The sequence below is a fragment of the Arachis hypogaea genome, chromosome 4 (genome assembly GCF_003086295.3).
Source record: "Arachis hypogaea cultivar Tifrunner chromosome 4, arahy.Tifrunner.gnm2.J5K5, whole genome shotgun sequence".
NCBI classification, from domain to species: Eukaryota; Viridiplantae; Streptophyta; class Magnoliopsida; order Fabales; family Fabaceae; genus Arachis; species Arachis hypogaea.
In genome coordinates, this window is record NC_092039.1 from 5060445 (window position 1) to 5078485 (window position 18041).

Here is an 18041-nt window from a genome sequence, read left to right on the forward strand (position 1 = left end):
ACTCATATTTAGTCAAATAAATAGCTCATTATACACATTGTACAAATACTCCATTGACTCTTTAGCGAGATTCTAACTTTTAAGATCCACGAAACACTAAACTCATAGCTAGCTAGCTACAAAGGGATGTATTTATTAGTTGAAAAACAATAATATAAAAATTAGGAGAATGTTAGAGGCCAACATTTTTACTGTAAAAAAAGACAGAATATAAATTAGTGTTGGTTCAAATATAATATAAAAATAAGGGGAAAAAACGTTGGCTACCTAAAATTTTTATAAGAATTGAATTTTGTTAAGGGAAGAAACAAAAACACACTAATGAAAAGAAAGAAGCAAAAGTGTACTACTTCGATCCCCTAAACTACATACTATATAGGACGACTAGCTCCAAATTATTTCTTTTACTCTTAATACTCTTAAAAGTTAAAACCAATCTTATTATTAGATACCTCAAGATCGAACATACACCATTTTTGTTAACCTTATAAGATATAGTTTGCCTTTTTAGACAAATCAATAACTTAATTATTTCTCAAGTTTAATTAGCACTTCGGTTCTTCATAAGAAAAGACAGACTTCAATTTAGATGCATATGATTTTGTACATAGCACTAGTTAATAATAATTATGAAAAATCAGAAATTAACTAACTCAATTTGATGCACTGCACGTATATGAGATAAAAAATGAAGATATATAACTATGTAGCAACAAGAGATTCGGATGAAAACATATCAATTTGTTAAATAAAAGAATCTTGGAACTCATTCTTTGATTGAATGAGAAGTTACAAAATATATGTGCAGAAGATTTAATTGTCTATGTACTCATATACACATTTTTCTTAGCTAAGTCAGTGTATGTACTCTAATTAATTACATAAATGAAAGAACAAAAGAATGTGTCATCATAATGTGTATGTTGATCCTAGAAGAGCTTGCTGGCGAATTCATCAACACAAGAGGAAGCAGATTTTGAGGCAAGTTCCCTCAACTGTGATACGCTTCTTCCCAATTTCATTGCCACCTTCATTTCAAACAGATTCCCGTTTTCTCTTCTTTCCAAATCACTCTCTTCCAAAGTTGATTCAATGGAGGTTTCTAACTGCTTGAAGAAGCCAGCAGAGTTTCTGTACATTTCAAACACCATACCAACTTGGCCTCCATGCTCGAATGTGTTGATTGCGGCAGCCAAAGAACCAGCCACGAGAGGCACCATTGTAGCCCATGAATTTCCATTTCCAAGAAATGCAGATCCAGCTGCAGCAATGCCGGTGAGCAAAGGACCAGCAATGGCCAAAGCTTTATTCATCTTCAATGCAATGTTCCCAAGCCTCTCATAGTCCTCGCTGTCTTTTCTCTTTACAACTTCAACAATCTCTCTAAGTTCCACTTCTAGCTCTTCACTCCATCCATTCATTTTCTTGTTATTGTTTTGTGATTTTTTGTTACTACTCTTCGTTTGGAACTGAGTGGAAGGCCACCAAACTGCGGGTTCAAACTTAGAAGGGAATTTTTCAAGCATGGCTCCCAACAATGGAAGTGGGAAAGCTTTGTCAAGTGCCAAAACCTTCTCTGTTGCACTCTTCACGTATTCCTCAGTGGCATTTCCAAGAGCAAGTGTTGTCTGAATTTCGGACTGAAGCTGCTTCAAGTATCGAGTTGCATTACGCTGTTCCTCGGTGAGTTGAGAGGGCTGGATCTTGTTCATGATGAGCAGCATCCCCGTGGCGGCGGAAAACAGTAGGGCCGAAGATAGTTTCAAAGCCAGAAGCGGACCAGTTGTGGCAGCAACTGCAGCCATGGTTGTGGCGGTGAGAGTGATCATGTTAATTGAGTTCAAGAGAAGAGTGTTCCAGTTGTCACGTTGATCCCCAATGTTTTGATGCATTTCGATTCTGTCAGCTACAGCCTCCAAGATTGCATAGAGTTCAACAACGACCTTGTTATTATTATTATCATTACAGTCGAGGACTCTCTTCTTTTCCGTAAACTGAGTAGTTGTGGATTCTTTTATAAGTGTGTGATGTAGCAGATTTGTTTTTGGAAGGGAAGAAGGGAAGATTGGAAGCTTAGGGACATGGATTGCGGCGTTGACAGTGGTAGTCCTACTCCTCTTTATAGAAGAAGAAATTAGGGTTAATGATGATGATGAGTAGTTTTGTAATAAGGAAGCCATGATAGACAATAATTACAATTTAATGATTTATTGAGTAATTTGTAGATGAAATGAGAATTGATGCGATGAGATGAGATGAGATGTGAGAAAGAATTGTGAATTAGGTGAGGGAAGGGGGGGAGATGTGTGGATATATATATATAGATGATGGCACACAAGATGGGAAGAAGTCAATGGAGACTGGGCATTCTCTTTGACCCTGCCCTTTCTATATTCATTGGCATGGTCTTAGTCTAATAACATAACTATCTCTAATTCTCTATGCATATTGATTGAATTCAAGCGGTGAAATGGTAAAGCCACCAAGCTTCGTCCTACTTGGATTATTTCTATTCAATCTATGGACTCTGCGCTACCTATATACCAAGTCAGGATAAGACTGATGTATCTACAATTCTAATAAGTATATACTAAAATTAAGTATTAAAATTAATTATTAATATAAATATAAATTAAAAATAAATTAAATTATATATATATATATATAAATATTAATAACTAATTTTAATATGTAAATAATATTTTTGATCCATCTATCTATCGGTCCTTAGATATATGGATCATATATACCCAATTAACACAAATTGCCAACCTGCATTGTCAGCTGCTGCCTCCTTGCATATATAATACCAATTATTAGAATTTATTCAAAAATATTTGAATTGGGTTAGGTTAAATAATTTTTTAAATAATATAAATAATTATTAATTGAATTAAAATACACACTTTTAAATTATCTACTTAAAATTTAATATTAGAATAATTATTCGTCTACTTAGTAAAATGAACATTCAATATATTTATTATTCATATTATTTAATATTTTTATTGTCTATCTATATTTTTTCTTTTGAATTGAATGTGTATCAATATGCTATTTGTTAAAAATATATAATATTTAATTGTATTTAATATTAAGTTTTTTTCAAAGACAAGATTTTAGTCCAACAGTAAAAAAAATACAATTAATCCAAATTTCAGGACCAAAAAAAATAGAAAGTGAGAGTATCCGAGAAAAATCACATAAATAATAGATCATATATTAAATAAATATTTATGTTAATTTTATTTAATATTAAATTAAATTAAATTAGCATAAATTAACATGAAATATATTTAAATATTATATTAATAGATAATATTAGAAATTAATAAAAATTGTAATTTTTTTTCTATTACATATTCTGATGTTCATATTTCATATATACTTTCTCTGTCCCCCAACACTTGGTTTTTTTTTTTTTTTTTTTTACATTTCAATAGTTTTTACTTTTTACTTTTTAACTTTCTATTTTATTTTACGTTTACTGTATATAGCATACGCACACGAGACACCGTATCTAACTACAAGATTTGTGGCCAATAAATAAACATGTCAATTTTAACATTTTAACCTCAGATAACACGTGAATATTAATTAAATTTTGACCGATAATAAATTCTACCAATTTAAATCCATGACAAATTAATTTTTAATTTATTAAAGTGAGAAATACTGTAAAAAAAAATAAAATATATTTTTTTGTCTTTAGAATTTATTAAAAATTTTAAAAATATCTTTAAATTTTATTTTATTTTAATTTTATTTCATAAATTTTTTATTTGTATTAAATATACTACTAACAACTAAATTTTAAAAATATTTAAAATTAATCCAATAATAATACATGATAAATATGTTTAATTTGCTTATATTAAATGTTGTTTTTGTGAAGTATTCTTAAATTGGTAATAATTTTTTTAAAAAATTAGTCATTATGAATAAATTTGATGCAAATACAAAATTTTAAGATAAAATTAAAACAATATAAAATTTAGAAATATTTTTAAAAATTTTAACAAATTTTAAAAAAATATATATTTTATCCAAAAAACAAGTGAATATTAATTAGGATATATATATATATATTGTTCCGAGTGTTATCTGAAATGTTGATTTGAGCTTAAACGTGTGAGGTCTAGGTCCCTTTGTACGGCAGTGTCCGACTGATTGATGCCAAGGTGCCGCCTATTTGAGTTTCTCGTGAGGAGGTGGTATCTGCAAGAGACTCCGACGTTTAAGTTAACAAGAATTTTAAGTAGGTTTTTAATTAATAGATTAGAACGTGACTATGTATATCTAAGGAGTGTCAATATATTTATAACAGAGTCGATAACTACTTTTGTTAAAATAACTTTATATATTTTCTGATGAATAACCGTTTTTTTATCTTGAGAATTTTTTTTGTTCTACTTTTTTAGTGAAGATAGAAATTGCAAACGAAATATACGAAAATAATTACTTATTTTGGATAGATAGGACTGGATTTTTTTGTCGATATCCAATCTCTTTAAAAAATTCGAATATGTATAGAGAGATTATCTTTTTTAGTGAACCTTTTTATTTATTAGGCTTGTTTATTGGGTCAAAATATAAAAATATATTGGCCTATATAGCTGCGCTACTTCTCTAATAAGTGCCTAAAGTGTTCACTCTTTAGCCACCAATTTTAATCTGCGAGGTTTTTGTATTAATTTGTCTCTTGGTGTAATCTTTCTGTTGATTCGTTCATCTTTGACTCTCCCATTTATTAATTTATTATTATTATTAGCAGTCACGCATAAGGTTGAATTCGATATTTTATTTATTATTATTATTTGTTTATATTCTGTTGTAAATTTATTTCATGATATAAAAAATAAATTTCTTATTTCTTATTTCTTATTAATTATATTTAATACTAAAATAAAAATATTAAAAATTATATAAAAAATAATACATAAAATTAAGGAGATGCATATTCGGTTTTATTTTGTTCGTGGCACTAAGAAAGAACACATTAATATGCATTCAACTGGACCAATGACATCAGAACGAACGACCTCCTACGTAGGGATGATGTCGGTTAATGAGAAAGAATATATTCTTATTAAATACTGTATTTACGCGAATTATTCTTAAATTGAGGTGATATTTAAAAAAAAATGATCTAACATGAGCTCCAATCCCTTTGACTTTGTTGGATGCGACATTGTTATAAATTATTGAATTTTATTAAATAAAAATTAAAGGATGAAACATCCAAATGTATTATTGCCCCTTCTAAATTATTGTTGTGCTCTTTATCATTAAACTCTCTAAAAACTGCTCCTATTAAAAAACTTACTCTTGATAAGTAGAATCATAAAAAAGGTTTTACTCTTAGGCACTTTCCAACTACATTATTTTTTTTAATTAAGAGTAAAATTTAAATCTGTGATTTTTATATGAGTATGAAAAAATTGTGTCATTTGACATAGAGTTCATTGACTCCAACTACATGAATTTCTTAGTATTATTTAATAGAATTATATGAATTTTTTCTACCAAACTACACTTTGTATGTTAATTCCAACGTAATTTGATCAACTTTTTATCAAGAACAAGAGTACAAGGAGTTAAATTCAAAAAGTGGTCCCTAAGATTCACAATTTACACCAATTTAGTTCCTGACTTACCAATTGTACTGTTTATATCCTCAACTTTGTTAAAATTACACCAGGGTCGTCCCTCTCCACATTTCGGGCAAATTAACTACCACCGACAGTGACATGGCACTGAGATGCCATGCTGGGTGCCACGCTGGAGTGTCAATTTTAGCGCTAAAAATATAGATGAATGGAACGGCGTCATTTTTTATGTTTAGAAACAAAACCCAAATAACCTAGGGTATGTGATCACTTCATCTTCCTCTTCGTCTTCTGAAAACCAAAACAACGCACCGTGAATTCCTGAGTTCTGGGCTTCTGGCCATTGTTTAGGATTTGAAGGTTGAAAACGTTTGGTTCCGTGGAGTTCGCTGCCACTGTGATAGTGTTGTGCAATCGTTGTCGCTGACGGAAGGAGAAGGAGTTCATCGTGAGGACACTAAGGTACGTCTGAACTCACAAAAAATAATGCTTTTCAACAAAAAGATATGCATCAATGTCTGTGTTTGTTGAGAATTTGATTTTGATTCATGAAAGTTTAAAGTTTTTCATTATCTGTTAGGGTTTATGTGGGTAGTGGAGAAATTTTTTTCATGCTCTGTTTTGAATGCAATCTTAGTTGGGTTGGTTGATGAGTGTTTCTGGTGTTTTATAAGTGGTTGAATGTCAATGTTTGTTTTTGCATGTATGAATCTGGTTGTTTGATTCCTCAATTTGGTTTTTTGCATAATGCAGATGGAGACTTTGATGGAGAGCTTCCTTGACCTTGGCTCGCACACCCAGTCATGGTTTTCGTTTCAGTTCCACGAGTAACAACAACGAATCAGGAGAAGAACGTTATCTACGCTAGGGATAACGATGTCATGGTAGAAATTAGGGTTAAAACCAGGTACAGTGACTACATTGGGTCAAACAGTTGCAATTACCACCTCAGTTAGCCGTTATCTATGCCAGCGTGGCATCTCAGCGCCATGTCACTGCCGACGACAGTTGATTTTCCCGGAGATGTGGGGAGGGATGACCCTGGTGCAATTTTAACAAAGTCGGAGACATAAACGATGCAATTGGTAAGTCAGGGATTAAATTGGTGCAAATCGTAAATCTCAGGGACCATTTTGAGGTTTAACTTGAGTACAAGACTATATATGCAAGAATCTTAGCCAACCGAAATGAAATACAAGGATTAGGATTTCCTTGTTTTTTTCGTGTTTGAAGAAGGGGATTCCTTGCTTGGGCTTTTTAGTTTTAACTATTTGATGATCCAGCAGTTGTAACTGGATCACGACCTTTCTTTGGGAAAATCATTTTACCTTATAAATATCTGTTTTGTTTAGCTCTGGGCTAGAGTCTTAGTTTGGGTCAGTTTATCCGATCCTGCCAGTTCGAAAAAAAGTATGTTTTCAGTCTTTTTAATTTATCCAATTTGTATTAGGAGAGTAGTCAATTTATTCATTTTATATATACATTAATTTATTTGTCAATAAACATTTAAATAGAGTTTAAATTTGTAATAGATTAATCATTGATTTGTCAAATTAAGAGATAGCATAAAAAAATTAATTTTAAAGATAAAATATATATCACAAAATAAAATAAAATTTCAACTTATTATTTTATCTTTGATAAAATGACATCTCAACTCAGCACTTAGAAGACGCAAAACCTTTCTCTCGAGGACATGGTCACTTTGGCCTAATCAATTTTAGCAAATATCTCTTTCTATCTCATACAAATAATGAAACTGTCACTGAGTGTATGATAAGATTGATGAAGTTTGCAGAAATTTCGTATGAAACAACAATAAAATGGGTAACAAGGTTCATTTAGTTAGTTTGGAGAAAATATGTTTGCCAAAAAAATTCGATGACTCGAGTTTCAGACCAGCCAGAATAGTAAATAATGCTAATCTTATGAAATTAGCATGAAATTTGGTGTAAAATAGAGATACTCTTTGGGTCAAGGTAATTAGAAGGAAATATAAATGTGAGAAGAATACTATGCCCATCATCAAACTAAGAAGTTCTAATCTTGTTCGAATGTTTAGAAAGGTTTCGTTTAAGTATGACCCATATTTAAAAGAAATTTGGTATAGCGGACCGGTGATGGTAATATCATTCGATTTTAGAAAGGTCATTGGATCTTGGACGTGAATAAATTTAAAGACTTTGCTTAATTAGATATATTAGAGGATATGCTAAACAATATGGCCAATGAATATGTAGTAAATGATAATTGAGATTTAAGCAAAATTAAAGAGGTTTTAAGAGAGGATTGGGTCTCAATTTTTAAGAGTACATTAAAAAAATCAAAATGTGATTAACCGTTAAAAAACTATAACTACATTTTGGTTAACCAATTTAATAAAATAATTTTAAAAATTATATCCATATTTTTAAAAAGTAGTTAACCAAAATCAAATTTAGAAAACTAATTTTTAACCAATTAACCAAAATCAAAACCAAATTTAAAAAATATTAATTTCAATTTTTTAGATTATAAATTCAATTTAAAAAACTTTAAAGAAACCGTTTTCTAAACTGGTTTTATTTTTTCAAAAACCAGTTATTTTTTAAAATTGATTTTTATTTTTATATCCGATTAAAAATCGGTTTTTAAAACTAATTTGATTAATTAACCAGCATTAAGTTTTTTGTTAATAAAAAATTAGATTTGGTTTTTGAATTCACCGAATTATACGATTCTACCTCTTTTCTCATCCTTAAAGGTTCTAGAAGTAAATTTGAGGGATTATCAAGTAGCATGATTTTTTAACTTCAATGGTAATTTTAGCATCAAATTAGTGTGTTCTTTTTACTTAAATGTCCTTGAGAATCCTAAGGTTGATTTATTTTGAGAATTTGAAAAGTTGAAATTTCTCAAAAGTTAAGCACTTTTTTTACTAGTTGCTAATGAAGCCCTTTTAACAAATAATGAGGTTGGAGTTTGTAGGCATATGATCGAAGAGGATACGTATCTGATTTGTGGTTCTTTTTTAGAGTCACAAATAATACATGAAAGAACATGGATGCTTCATTGAGCTCTGGTATATTCTTTAATCAACTCTTTTTTTCTGGTTGTTAAAGAAATTGTCATCTCAATCCCATTACCAATGCATTCATTGGCCCTTGTTGTTTATTTGCACTCTATGTTCTCTTTAGTCTCATCGTAACAAGTATATTTTTTAGAGAGATAATACAATAAATGAATGTAAGATTCATGATTTGGCGATACACTTAGTTAAAGAGTAGTATAACTCAGCGCATGAGGAGATAGTTCGGATAAGGAAAAGAATTGGGTATTTTGTTAAAAAACAAGTCTGTTGGATCTCTTCAAACCCTCCTTTCATTAAACTGAATTTCGATGACTCTATTACAAAGAACGGTTAAGCGACTTACAGTGGTATATTAAGAGATTATGAAGGCAAGCTTTTAGTTTGTTACCATGCAAATCTAGGTAGCTTTAGAGTAATTCTAGTAGAATTTTAGAATATTCTATTGAATTTGAATTTGGACCTAACTCTAAATCTTAGATACATGAATATTTATATGAAAATGAATTTTAAAATAGTCTCTGTATTTAAAAAACTATTAAATTACATTTTACAAGAGTATTAATTTTGACTATTAAAAAATATTGTAGCAGACTAAATAATTAAAACATTCATCATAAATTTCGACAAAACGAATGCTTATATCAATAGATTGACAAAACAAAGTCATAAACTTTAACTGAGATTTTTTTTATTCTCTCATATATTTTTTTAAGTTTTCATGCATATTTCATTAGAATTATATTGTTTAAGATAATTTTTGTTTAGTTTTCTTTTTTTTTCTAGACTTAATAGTTAATACCCTATTTTCTATTAAAAAAAAAACTAATACAAAGAAACTTAACAAGTTACAAACTTGCGACGGACCACAAAAATATCATAATCTGGACAATTTATGAAGACATCAGCGAAAATTATTACGTCGTCCAAACCAATAAAGAAAAATTATAACAAATTAGGAATTGGTGCCGTGAAGAGGTGTTACATGTGGGGATAACAATTATGAGTTAAGGCTTCCTAAATATCATTTAAAATTATTAGGTATGAGTCAATTTAATAATTTATAATATTTTTATTTTTTCATATTTTTATTATAAAATTGAGTTTGGAATTCAACAAAAAAAATAATTTTTTATTAAAAGAATAAATTAATATACATAAAATCTCAACGAGATTTTTTAAAACTTATTTGAAATAATTATCTTTTATATTAACTTTTAATAAATATTATTTGTTCATATTCTGATATAAAACATAAAATCAGACTCAATAAAAAAGAAAGACTCACTTAAAAAAATGGCTTCATCATCAACTTCTTTTAAAAGGTCAGATACAGTGAAAAAGATCGGATAAGTGCTTACAAATAACTATCCTCCGAATCTCTTCTACTATCTCTATTTTCTTAAAAGATAGATCCTAAAAAATTTTCAAGATAAAGAAAACGAATATCCACTAATAAAAATGAAACTACTCTAACAAAAGTAGTTAACAGTTCTACTTGTTTTGTCGATTTTTAGCAAATCGATGGTGGTTCGATTCTAATAGTCTGGGAGCGAAATCTACTCCTCTTTTGCAGGTACCAGTTCTATAAGTGCATCAAAAGTTCTCGAATTTGACGAATATTAAAATAGGAAATAAGTTCGTAAAGTGCAAAAAGGATAAAAGAAGGGTAAAAGAAAAGATTTGAAAAGTAAACTGACTGAAATCGAAATGACTTGTGCTGAATTATAAAGAAAGCGATTAAATTGCCTTCAATTTGATCAAATGGCTTTTGACAGAAAACTTAAAGATACTGAAACATAAGTTGGACAAATAAGTAAAGAAAACTTTGAATGTAAATCTGACAAAAAAAGTAAAGTTTATAGAAATTGTAAATGAAAAATTAAAGATAATGGAAGGAACCCTACAGAAATCGAACTCGAATGCAGACTCAGAATTTCACTGGAGATGTGAGTGTACTTGAGTTTATTTCTGAAGAAAAGTTCCAACCCCTACTTTCTAAAACTTACTAATATTTATAACCCATATCTGTAACCGATCATTAATTACACGACGCTGCCTTGTATGAAATTCTTAGGTAACTGTTCCCGCTCTTTTACTCATGGATGTTACCCATAAATTCCTCACTCAGAGAAAACCTTCGACTTCTCTAATTGTATAACCGCTCGATTCTCAATTCGAACAATTGTTCGATTCTTCATTCGAGTGCTTGTTCGATTTAACAGGGTATCTAAATCGAGTCCATGTCAAATAACTTCCAATTAATGCCTGCACGTGCGTCTTTTCGGCATCTACTTCTTTCTTTGTGTAACCGCTCGATTCTCCACTCGAAAATACCATTCGATTCTCTATTCGAATTACTTTCCCGATTTGTTAAGGTATCGAAATCGAGTACGCGTCAGATAACTTCCATTTAACGCTTGCACGTGTGTCTTTTCGATTTCTACTCCCTTCCTAACATCTCTCCAACATTTCGAATTAGCTTATCCTTTTGAAATTATTTTTTGATTAACACTAGTATAAATATACTGAGACTTCTCATGTATATACTCTTTCTAATCTATTAAAAATATGCCTAAAACTCTTATTAACTTAAGTATTAGAATCTTTTACAGGTATCAACCCCCACTTTTTCATAAAAAATTTGAACAACAGCTCCTCAACATTAGAATAATTCAGATACTACTCTATAAAGAGTCTAAATTCTACATTCAGACCCAAATTAACGTTTCAAATAATTTTAAAAATATTATTAATGTTAATTTTTCTCTTATAATCTAGTATCATTTAATCATCTGATGGAAGGATAAATAAAAGAAAAATAATCTTAGTATATCATTACGTAGATTCAAGATAAATGAAAAAAAAAAAGAGGAACCAAGAAAATACAATATATCAACTTCCCCATAATAAGATGAGGTGACAATATTTACAATGTTAATTTTTTAATATAACACTATTTTTTTTCGTGCTTTTACATATTATAAATAGATAAATAACGATAATGATAGAAAAAAAAAAGAGAAAAATATAAGGAAAAATAAATTTAAATAAAAAAATAAAAAATAATAAAAAAAAGAACACGATTATATATGCCTTCTAAAAAAATTTATTAAGTAATAGAATAAAATTAAATATTTAAAAATAATTGTAAAAATACCTTACTTTTAAAATATATTATAAATAAAAATCTCAAAATATTATCATCTAAAGAAAAAAAGCCAGTTAAAATTTTAATAAAGTAAAATTTATATTGAGACTAGACAATTTTAGAGTTGTGATGACTCACGAGTAAGGGTAGAAATAAATCACGTATTCACGTTAGGCTATGTTAGCCATGTCTGTGATAAGATTAGTTTGGACTTATTTGTTGTAGGCTATTTATTAAGTATTAGGTCTTGCGTGATGATAAGTCTGACCTCACTTAAAGCTTGTTAAGACTTAAGAGATTTGATAATTTAAAAAAAATATTTTTTTATTAAAATTAGATTCACACTTAATTAACAAAACAAAAATAAATAATTTTATATTTTTAGATATAATTTTATACTAATAAAATTTTTAATAATAATTAATTAATTATTACAAATCATAAAATTTGTTAATTTTTTAACATTTTTTAAAAAAAATAAATAGTAAAATAAATAATAAATAAATAAGTAAAATAAAAGATATTAAATATATTTAAAAGAAGTGTATGTATTTAATTAAAGAGATAAATATCTAATAGATAAAAATCTTTAAATAAAATAAATGATATAAATTTAAATTCTAATCATTATATTTTTTAATATAATTATATATTTATATATCTTAATAGATTTAGACGGATCTCATAAATTAAATAGACTATTTCATAAATTTGAGACTAATTTATTAAAAAATTTTAAGTTTTAAAATAATTTTGGCCTGAATTTATTTTCTGTCAAGTCAAGTCAAATACAAATTATTAGTCTGTAAGTTCTTGCTAGATTGTTTGACATTTTTTCATTCCTGGTTATAAAAATATAAAATTAAACTACATAGAGTTGAGTTGAGGCAAATTATGTGAAAATACCTTGAGATTTCAGAAGTTTAAATTCAGGAAGCAGGATGAACAAGTGAAAAAAAAAAGAAGCTGAACAAAATAAAAGCAAAAGTGATATGAAATAGTCATGATATACATATAAGATCCAAAATGTGATTGAGGAATCCGTCATAGTTGTTAATTGTTAAACTAAAAACTGTCAAGTCACCAAAAAAATTTGGAAAAAATGGCGTTGATATCAACAAAATAAAAATGGTTGATGTGGCCTAGCACCAACATTGATTAATGATTAGTGTCCTAACTCCTATTCCTCATTTTTTTATGGTATTTTCGAAAAATGAAAGTAAATATTAAATTTGGCTTCTAAAATTACACTCAAATTTTAATTTAATCTTTAAAATTTTAATTATTTTAATTTAGTCTTTAAATTTTTTAATTAATTCTACAACAGAAACTACCACAAAAATTAATGTGATTAAATTTAAAAAATTTAGAGACTAAATTAAGATAATTAAAATTTTAAAAATTAAATTAAAATTTAAATATAACTTTAAAAATCAAATTGATTTTTTTTAAAAAAATTATAAATTATAAATTTTATTTAAAAATTTATTATTAATTAATAAATTATTACATATATAAAATAAAATTTAAATTTTAAACATTTAGTTAAGTGGAGGAATAAGCTGGTTAGTTAGGAAATTGGTTTCAATTCCTCCCATTTGGGGGAGATATTTTGATCACTCATTCTTATTACGCATGTGCTGCATAAACCACAAAGTCACAAACCTTCCATTATTAAGATTTAAGACGAGCACGAACACACTCTGTTCCTAAGTCAAACAAAACCCACTTGTGTTTGAAGCCAAAGATGGGATCTTTAGCCAAGAACGGACTCAACAATTACTTGAAACAGCTCCAGCAACACCCTTTGAGAACCAAGGTCTTCTTCTTCTTCTTCATTTACTTTGTTTTTCTTTTCTGCATTTTTTTTTATAAACTTACCTCTCACTTCAGCAATTTTCCTTCTTGCATCCATTTTCGTCGACCCTCTGTTTTCGGTAGTCCTAAAAGAGCTACCTTTTAAGTTTTAAACTTTGAACCATTCAGGTAAGAGAGTGTTGATGGGTTTATTAACTTCGATTGTGACTAATTCAGGTTATCACAGCAGGGGTGTTGTCTGCTATCAGTGACATAGTGTCTCAGAAGCTTACTGGAATACAAAAACTTCAATTCAAACGGATTCTTCTCAAAGTGGTCAGCTCCTTTTCCTTCTTACTTTTCTACTGCCTCTAATTCCAGATAATTTAGTTTTAGTTTGGTCAATAAGACTGTGATGTCAAGATTAATTGACTAATAAGGGTAAAATATTAGGATCTTAACGAGATATTTTCCAAGTAGCCATTCTAATGATCTGCATTTATAATTTCAAGGAATAAGCTGAAGGTTTATTCAATCAGCAATGTTCTAAATAACTAGCAGTGATGTGGAAGGGAAACATTGAAGGAAAATTTAAACCTATATGTTGAAAAGCAGCTTGTTAAGATGTTGAAACGGCCCCCTTTTTTTTCTCTAAAATCTCCATAAATTTCATTAGAAAGATTAACATTTGCTTCTCATTAATATCACTATTTTGATGAGCTGCAATATACCAATGAGCTCAAACTACTTTGTGCAATGATCAGAATTACACTTTGGGTGCTGGAAATACCTAACAAGAATAAAAAAAAGGAGTAAAATAATAGCTGCTGATCTTTTACCGCTTATTAATTATTCATGGTCAACTTGTTATATGCATAATGTCACATCATTTTGGCCAATAAATTTAGATACAAGTTATGTCTAAAATATTTGTTTTCAATGCCATTCCATGTTTACATTAGGAATAACATAAATCGTTTATTGCATGCAGTTTTTTGGAGCTGCTTATCTTGGACCCTTTGGACATTTCTTTCATATTATACTGGATAAATTTTTCAAAGGGAAGAGGGACTCAACAACCGCAGCCAAGAAGGTGAAGCTGCAAAAACTTGTGTTAGAAACATTATTCTAACTGCAGAACTGAAAATTGAAAAATAAGATTACCACAAATCCTATACAATTTTTTGTAAATGAATTTCAATTCTTTAACCATATCTGTCCTAATATATTTCCACAAGGATTTATTTCTATATCTATTTCTATTTGGTTTTAATATCTGATTCTTGGATATTCCAAATCCACTTCTATAAAAGAGACAGGGTAATAAGTTGTTTATCCTTTTTCAATTATTTTTGGCTTTTCAGGTTTTGATTGAACAGTTGACATCTTCTCCTCTGAACAATTTGCTTTTCTTGATTTATTATGGATTAGTTATTGAAGGTTAGCCCTTTCTATATACCTAATTAACTTGCATCTTTTTAGCAAAGTTAACATGGATTTACACTTGGTTAGATACAAGTGGAAAAAATGTGAACAAATAAGATAATTCTCATTCATGTCAACACACTAAATAGTCCACCTAATGCAATTATATTCCTGGTCAACTATTTACTCCAAAAAAATAAAGAAGAAGAACAAACTTATAGGAGTTATCCTAAAAAATAATGAGAGAATGACTCCATACCAAGTGAATCCACAAAATGATGTCTAAACTGCCATACGCCGTTGAACGCAGGTCGACCATGGGTGCATGTGAAAGCTAAGGTTAAGAAGGACTATCCATCAGTGCAGTACACATCATGGACGGTAATCTTCAATTACAACTTCAAATAGCATTTAAGATCACTCCAAAAATTGAGTAAATGGTAAAAACATTATAGATGAAAATAAATGGTGACAGCTAAGAGCATGCAAGTATTTCTGTCAAAAAAAGATTATTATTATTATTGTCATTGATCACCAACTTGAGAGCCTCTAATGGATTTGGGGTGCAGTTCTTTCCTGCTGTGGGGTTCATAAATCACAAATTCATGCCTCTTCATTTCCGTGTTGTTTTCCACAGCTTAGTTGCATTTTGCTGGTACATGTTTCTTTTTTTCTTTCTTTCTTTGACTCTCCTTGTCTTTCATCATCATTTGGTAATTGTGTATATTTTTCATTTCAGGGGAATATTCTTGAACCTAAGAGCACGGTCCATGGTATTGATTAAAGCCTAAAGTGATTATAGTAAAACCTCTTCCAAGTAATAGATAATATAATATGTTATGAGGGTCTATATCTAACTGCTCCCAGTGCTGTATGCTTCTGATTTATTTTGAACTATTGGAATTTCATAAGGCATACCCTTTCCCTCTCAGAATATAAGTGTTTGCTTGAGACAAATTGATATCTAAAAAAATCAGTATGTCTGAATTAAAACTAAAGGGTAAAGCCTATTTTGGGAGTATGTTTGGTTTGTTAATTGCTGGTGGTGGAGTCCATAGAATTTGTTAATTTTATCCTCGTATTTTAATTGCCAAAATTTCGAGTCACTTTTAGTAAGAAAAAATATTGAAACGCTTAAACCGTAATGACAAATAATAGATTTAGATAATAATAAAAAAGACAGTCATGATGATGTCCTGTAACCTATGACACACAGATTCTGACACGACACGTTGACACACAAATTTTAAAATCTTATAAGACATAGGGACACGTATACATATAAAATATAAAATATCTTTTAGATAAATTGTAATGATATTTTGATATTTTACTGATATTAAAATATAAATTAATTTTTTAATTATTTATAATGTCTTATTTTAATTATATCAAGTATTTAAAATATTTTTTGTTATAATAAATAATAATATATATTAGATCTAAATTTATTTTAAGAATATATTTTAAGAATAAGACTGGATATGTTGATACGTGATGATATTTAGGTGTGTCCAAATATATCCGAAGAAAATTTTTTTATTTTTCGTGTCCGAAATATCTCCGACACGTGGACACGACAACTTAGCGAATTGTCCGTACTTCATAGTCTATAACAAACATCCGAGAAACTTCATGTAATTTCTAGTATTTTTAGTTATTATTTGATTAGCATAATAAATAATTTTTATTAATTTATATGTGTAAATTTTAAAAAATATAGATATAAATTATATTAATTTATATATACAAATTTTGGTTATATATATATATAAATTATATATTTTTTATGTATAAAATTTTTATAAATATGTGTATAAATTATTGTTAATCAAATACTGATAAAAAATAATAATATTTGCTAGACATATAATATTGTTTACAAACATCCTAGCAATAGTTTTTTTCACATAATAAAATATAGTTTCGGAGGTTCACACGCGAACAGCATATGTGAATTATAATAATGAAGTTTTTAGCATCTCTTGAGAAAATATGATATGAAGAAGTGAGACATGCATGGTCATGAAGTGTAAATTGAAGTGCCAATAATGCCAAAAATTTATGTTATTGAGAGACTTGAGAAATGAGAAGAAGAGAAGGCACTTGCTATATTTAAAGGTTACGCCAAATGGCTCCTCAATTCATGTTTATAGTTTCAGAATCGGTTTTCCTTGTTATTACTAGTGAAAGTGAATCCTCTCAATTTTTTTAATAATTAAGAAAATAAAGTATGATTTTTAATTTTTTAATTTTTTTTTATGTTTTTTTTATCTCATTTATAAAATTTATGATAAAAAAATCATATTTTATTCCCTCAATTGTTAAATCCATTCCCATTATTAATAAGTGTATGTCACCCACAAAATAAGGGTCATTGCTTTCTTTTAGAGGATGGAAAATTGGACTTAGGAACTTAGGATTATCCATCAATTTTACACGACTATTTCAACAAATCTGAACACAATTATTTAAAAAGAATATGAAGACACTAAACAGTAAGTAAGCAAATGAACACAATAAATCGTAAAAAAAGAACTTTGTATTATGAGTTATTATAATGTCAAAATGTTTGCAAAATAAGGCAGGGACATGCATTATATGAGCTACAACACAATATTTGACACAATATATATTAGTTGATAAGAACATACACGAGTAAATAATTAAATTTTTTAATTTTAATTGTTGAAGTTATGGACTTAAGGTCTTATTTTATTAACATGTTTATAGTTAGCCTGCAGAGTTTACTCGTTATGTCTGTCGAAAGTTGAAAGTCAGCATAGGAGGAAGAATACTCAATGTAGATATAGCCAAAGCAAGAAGACATAAATCAATTCACATTTCACACAACTCAACCATATTTTGCATTACCTAAAACAATAAAATCTCATTGCTGGATCCTCTTGTATATAAATATATGCATGTGCTTAAGCATTAGCATATAAAATCAAAGGCCTTCATAAACAAAGAGAGGGTAATAGCACATGGC

The 18041-nt window shown here is 28.6% G+C and overlaps 2 protein-coding genes across 2 annotated transcripts; one reads left to right on the forward strand and one right to left on the reverse strand.

Moving 5' to 3' along the window:
- Positions 1–720: 720 nt before the first annotated feature.
- On the reverse strand, positions 721–2283 carry LOC112795930 (probable F-box protein At4g22030). The gene has a single exon (XM_025838147.2). The coding sequence runs from the start codon at positions 2178–2180 to the stop codon at positions 930–932; it is 1251 nt and encodes a 416-aa protein (XP_025693932.1). The 5' UTR covers positions 2181–2283; the 3' UTR covers positions 721–929.
- Positions 2284–13386: 11103 nt separating this feature from the next.
- Positions 13387–16085, forward strand: LOC112795931 (peroxisomal membrane protein PMP22). The gene is made up of 7 exons (XM_025838148.3): positions 13387–13646; positions 13862–13960; positions 14616–14717; positions 14989–15064; positions 15360–15430; positions 15619–15704; positions 15789–16085. Exons 1-7 carry the CDS (start codon positions 13575–13577, stop codon positions 15838–15840), a joined length of 558 nt encoding a protein of 185 aa, XP_025693933.1. The 5' UTR covers positions 13387–13574; the 3' UTR covers positions 15841–16085.
- The last annotated feature ends 1956 nt before the right edge of the window (positions 16086–18041 follow it).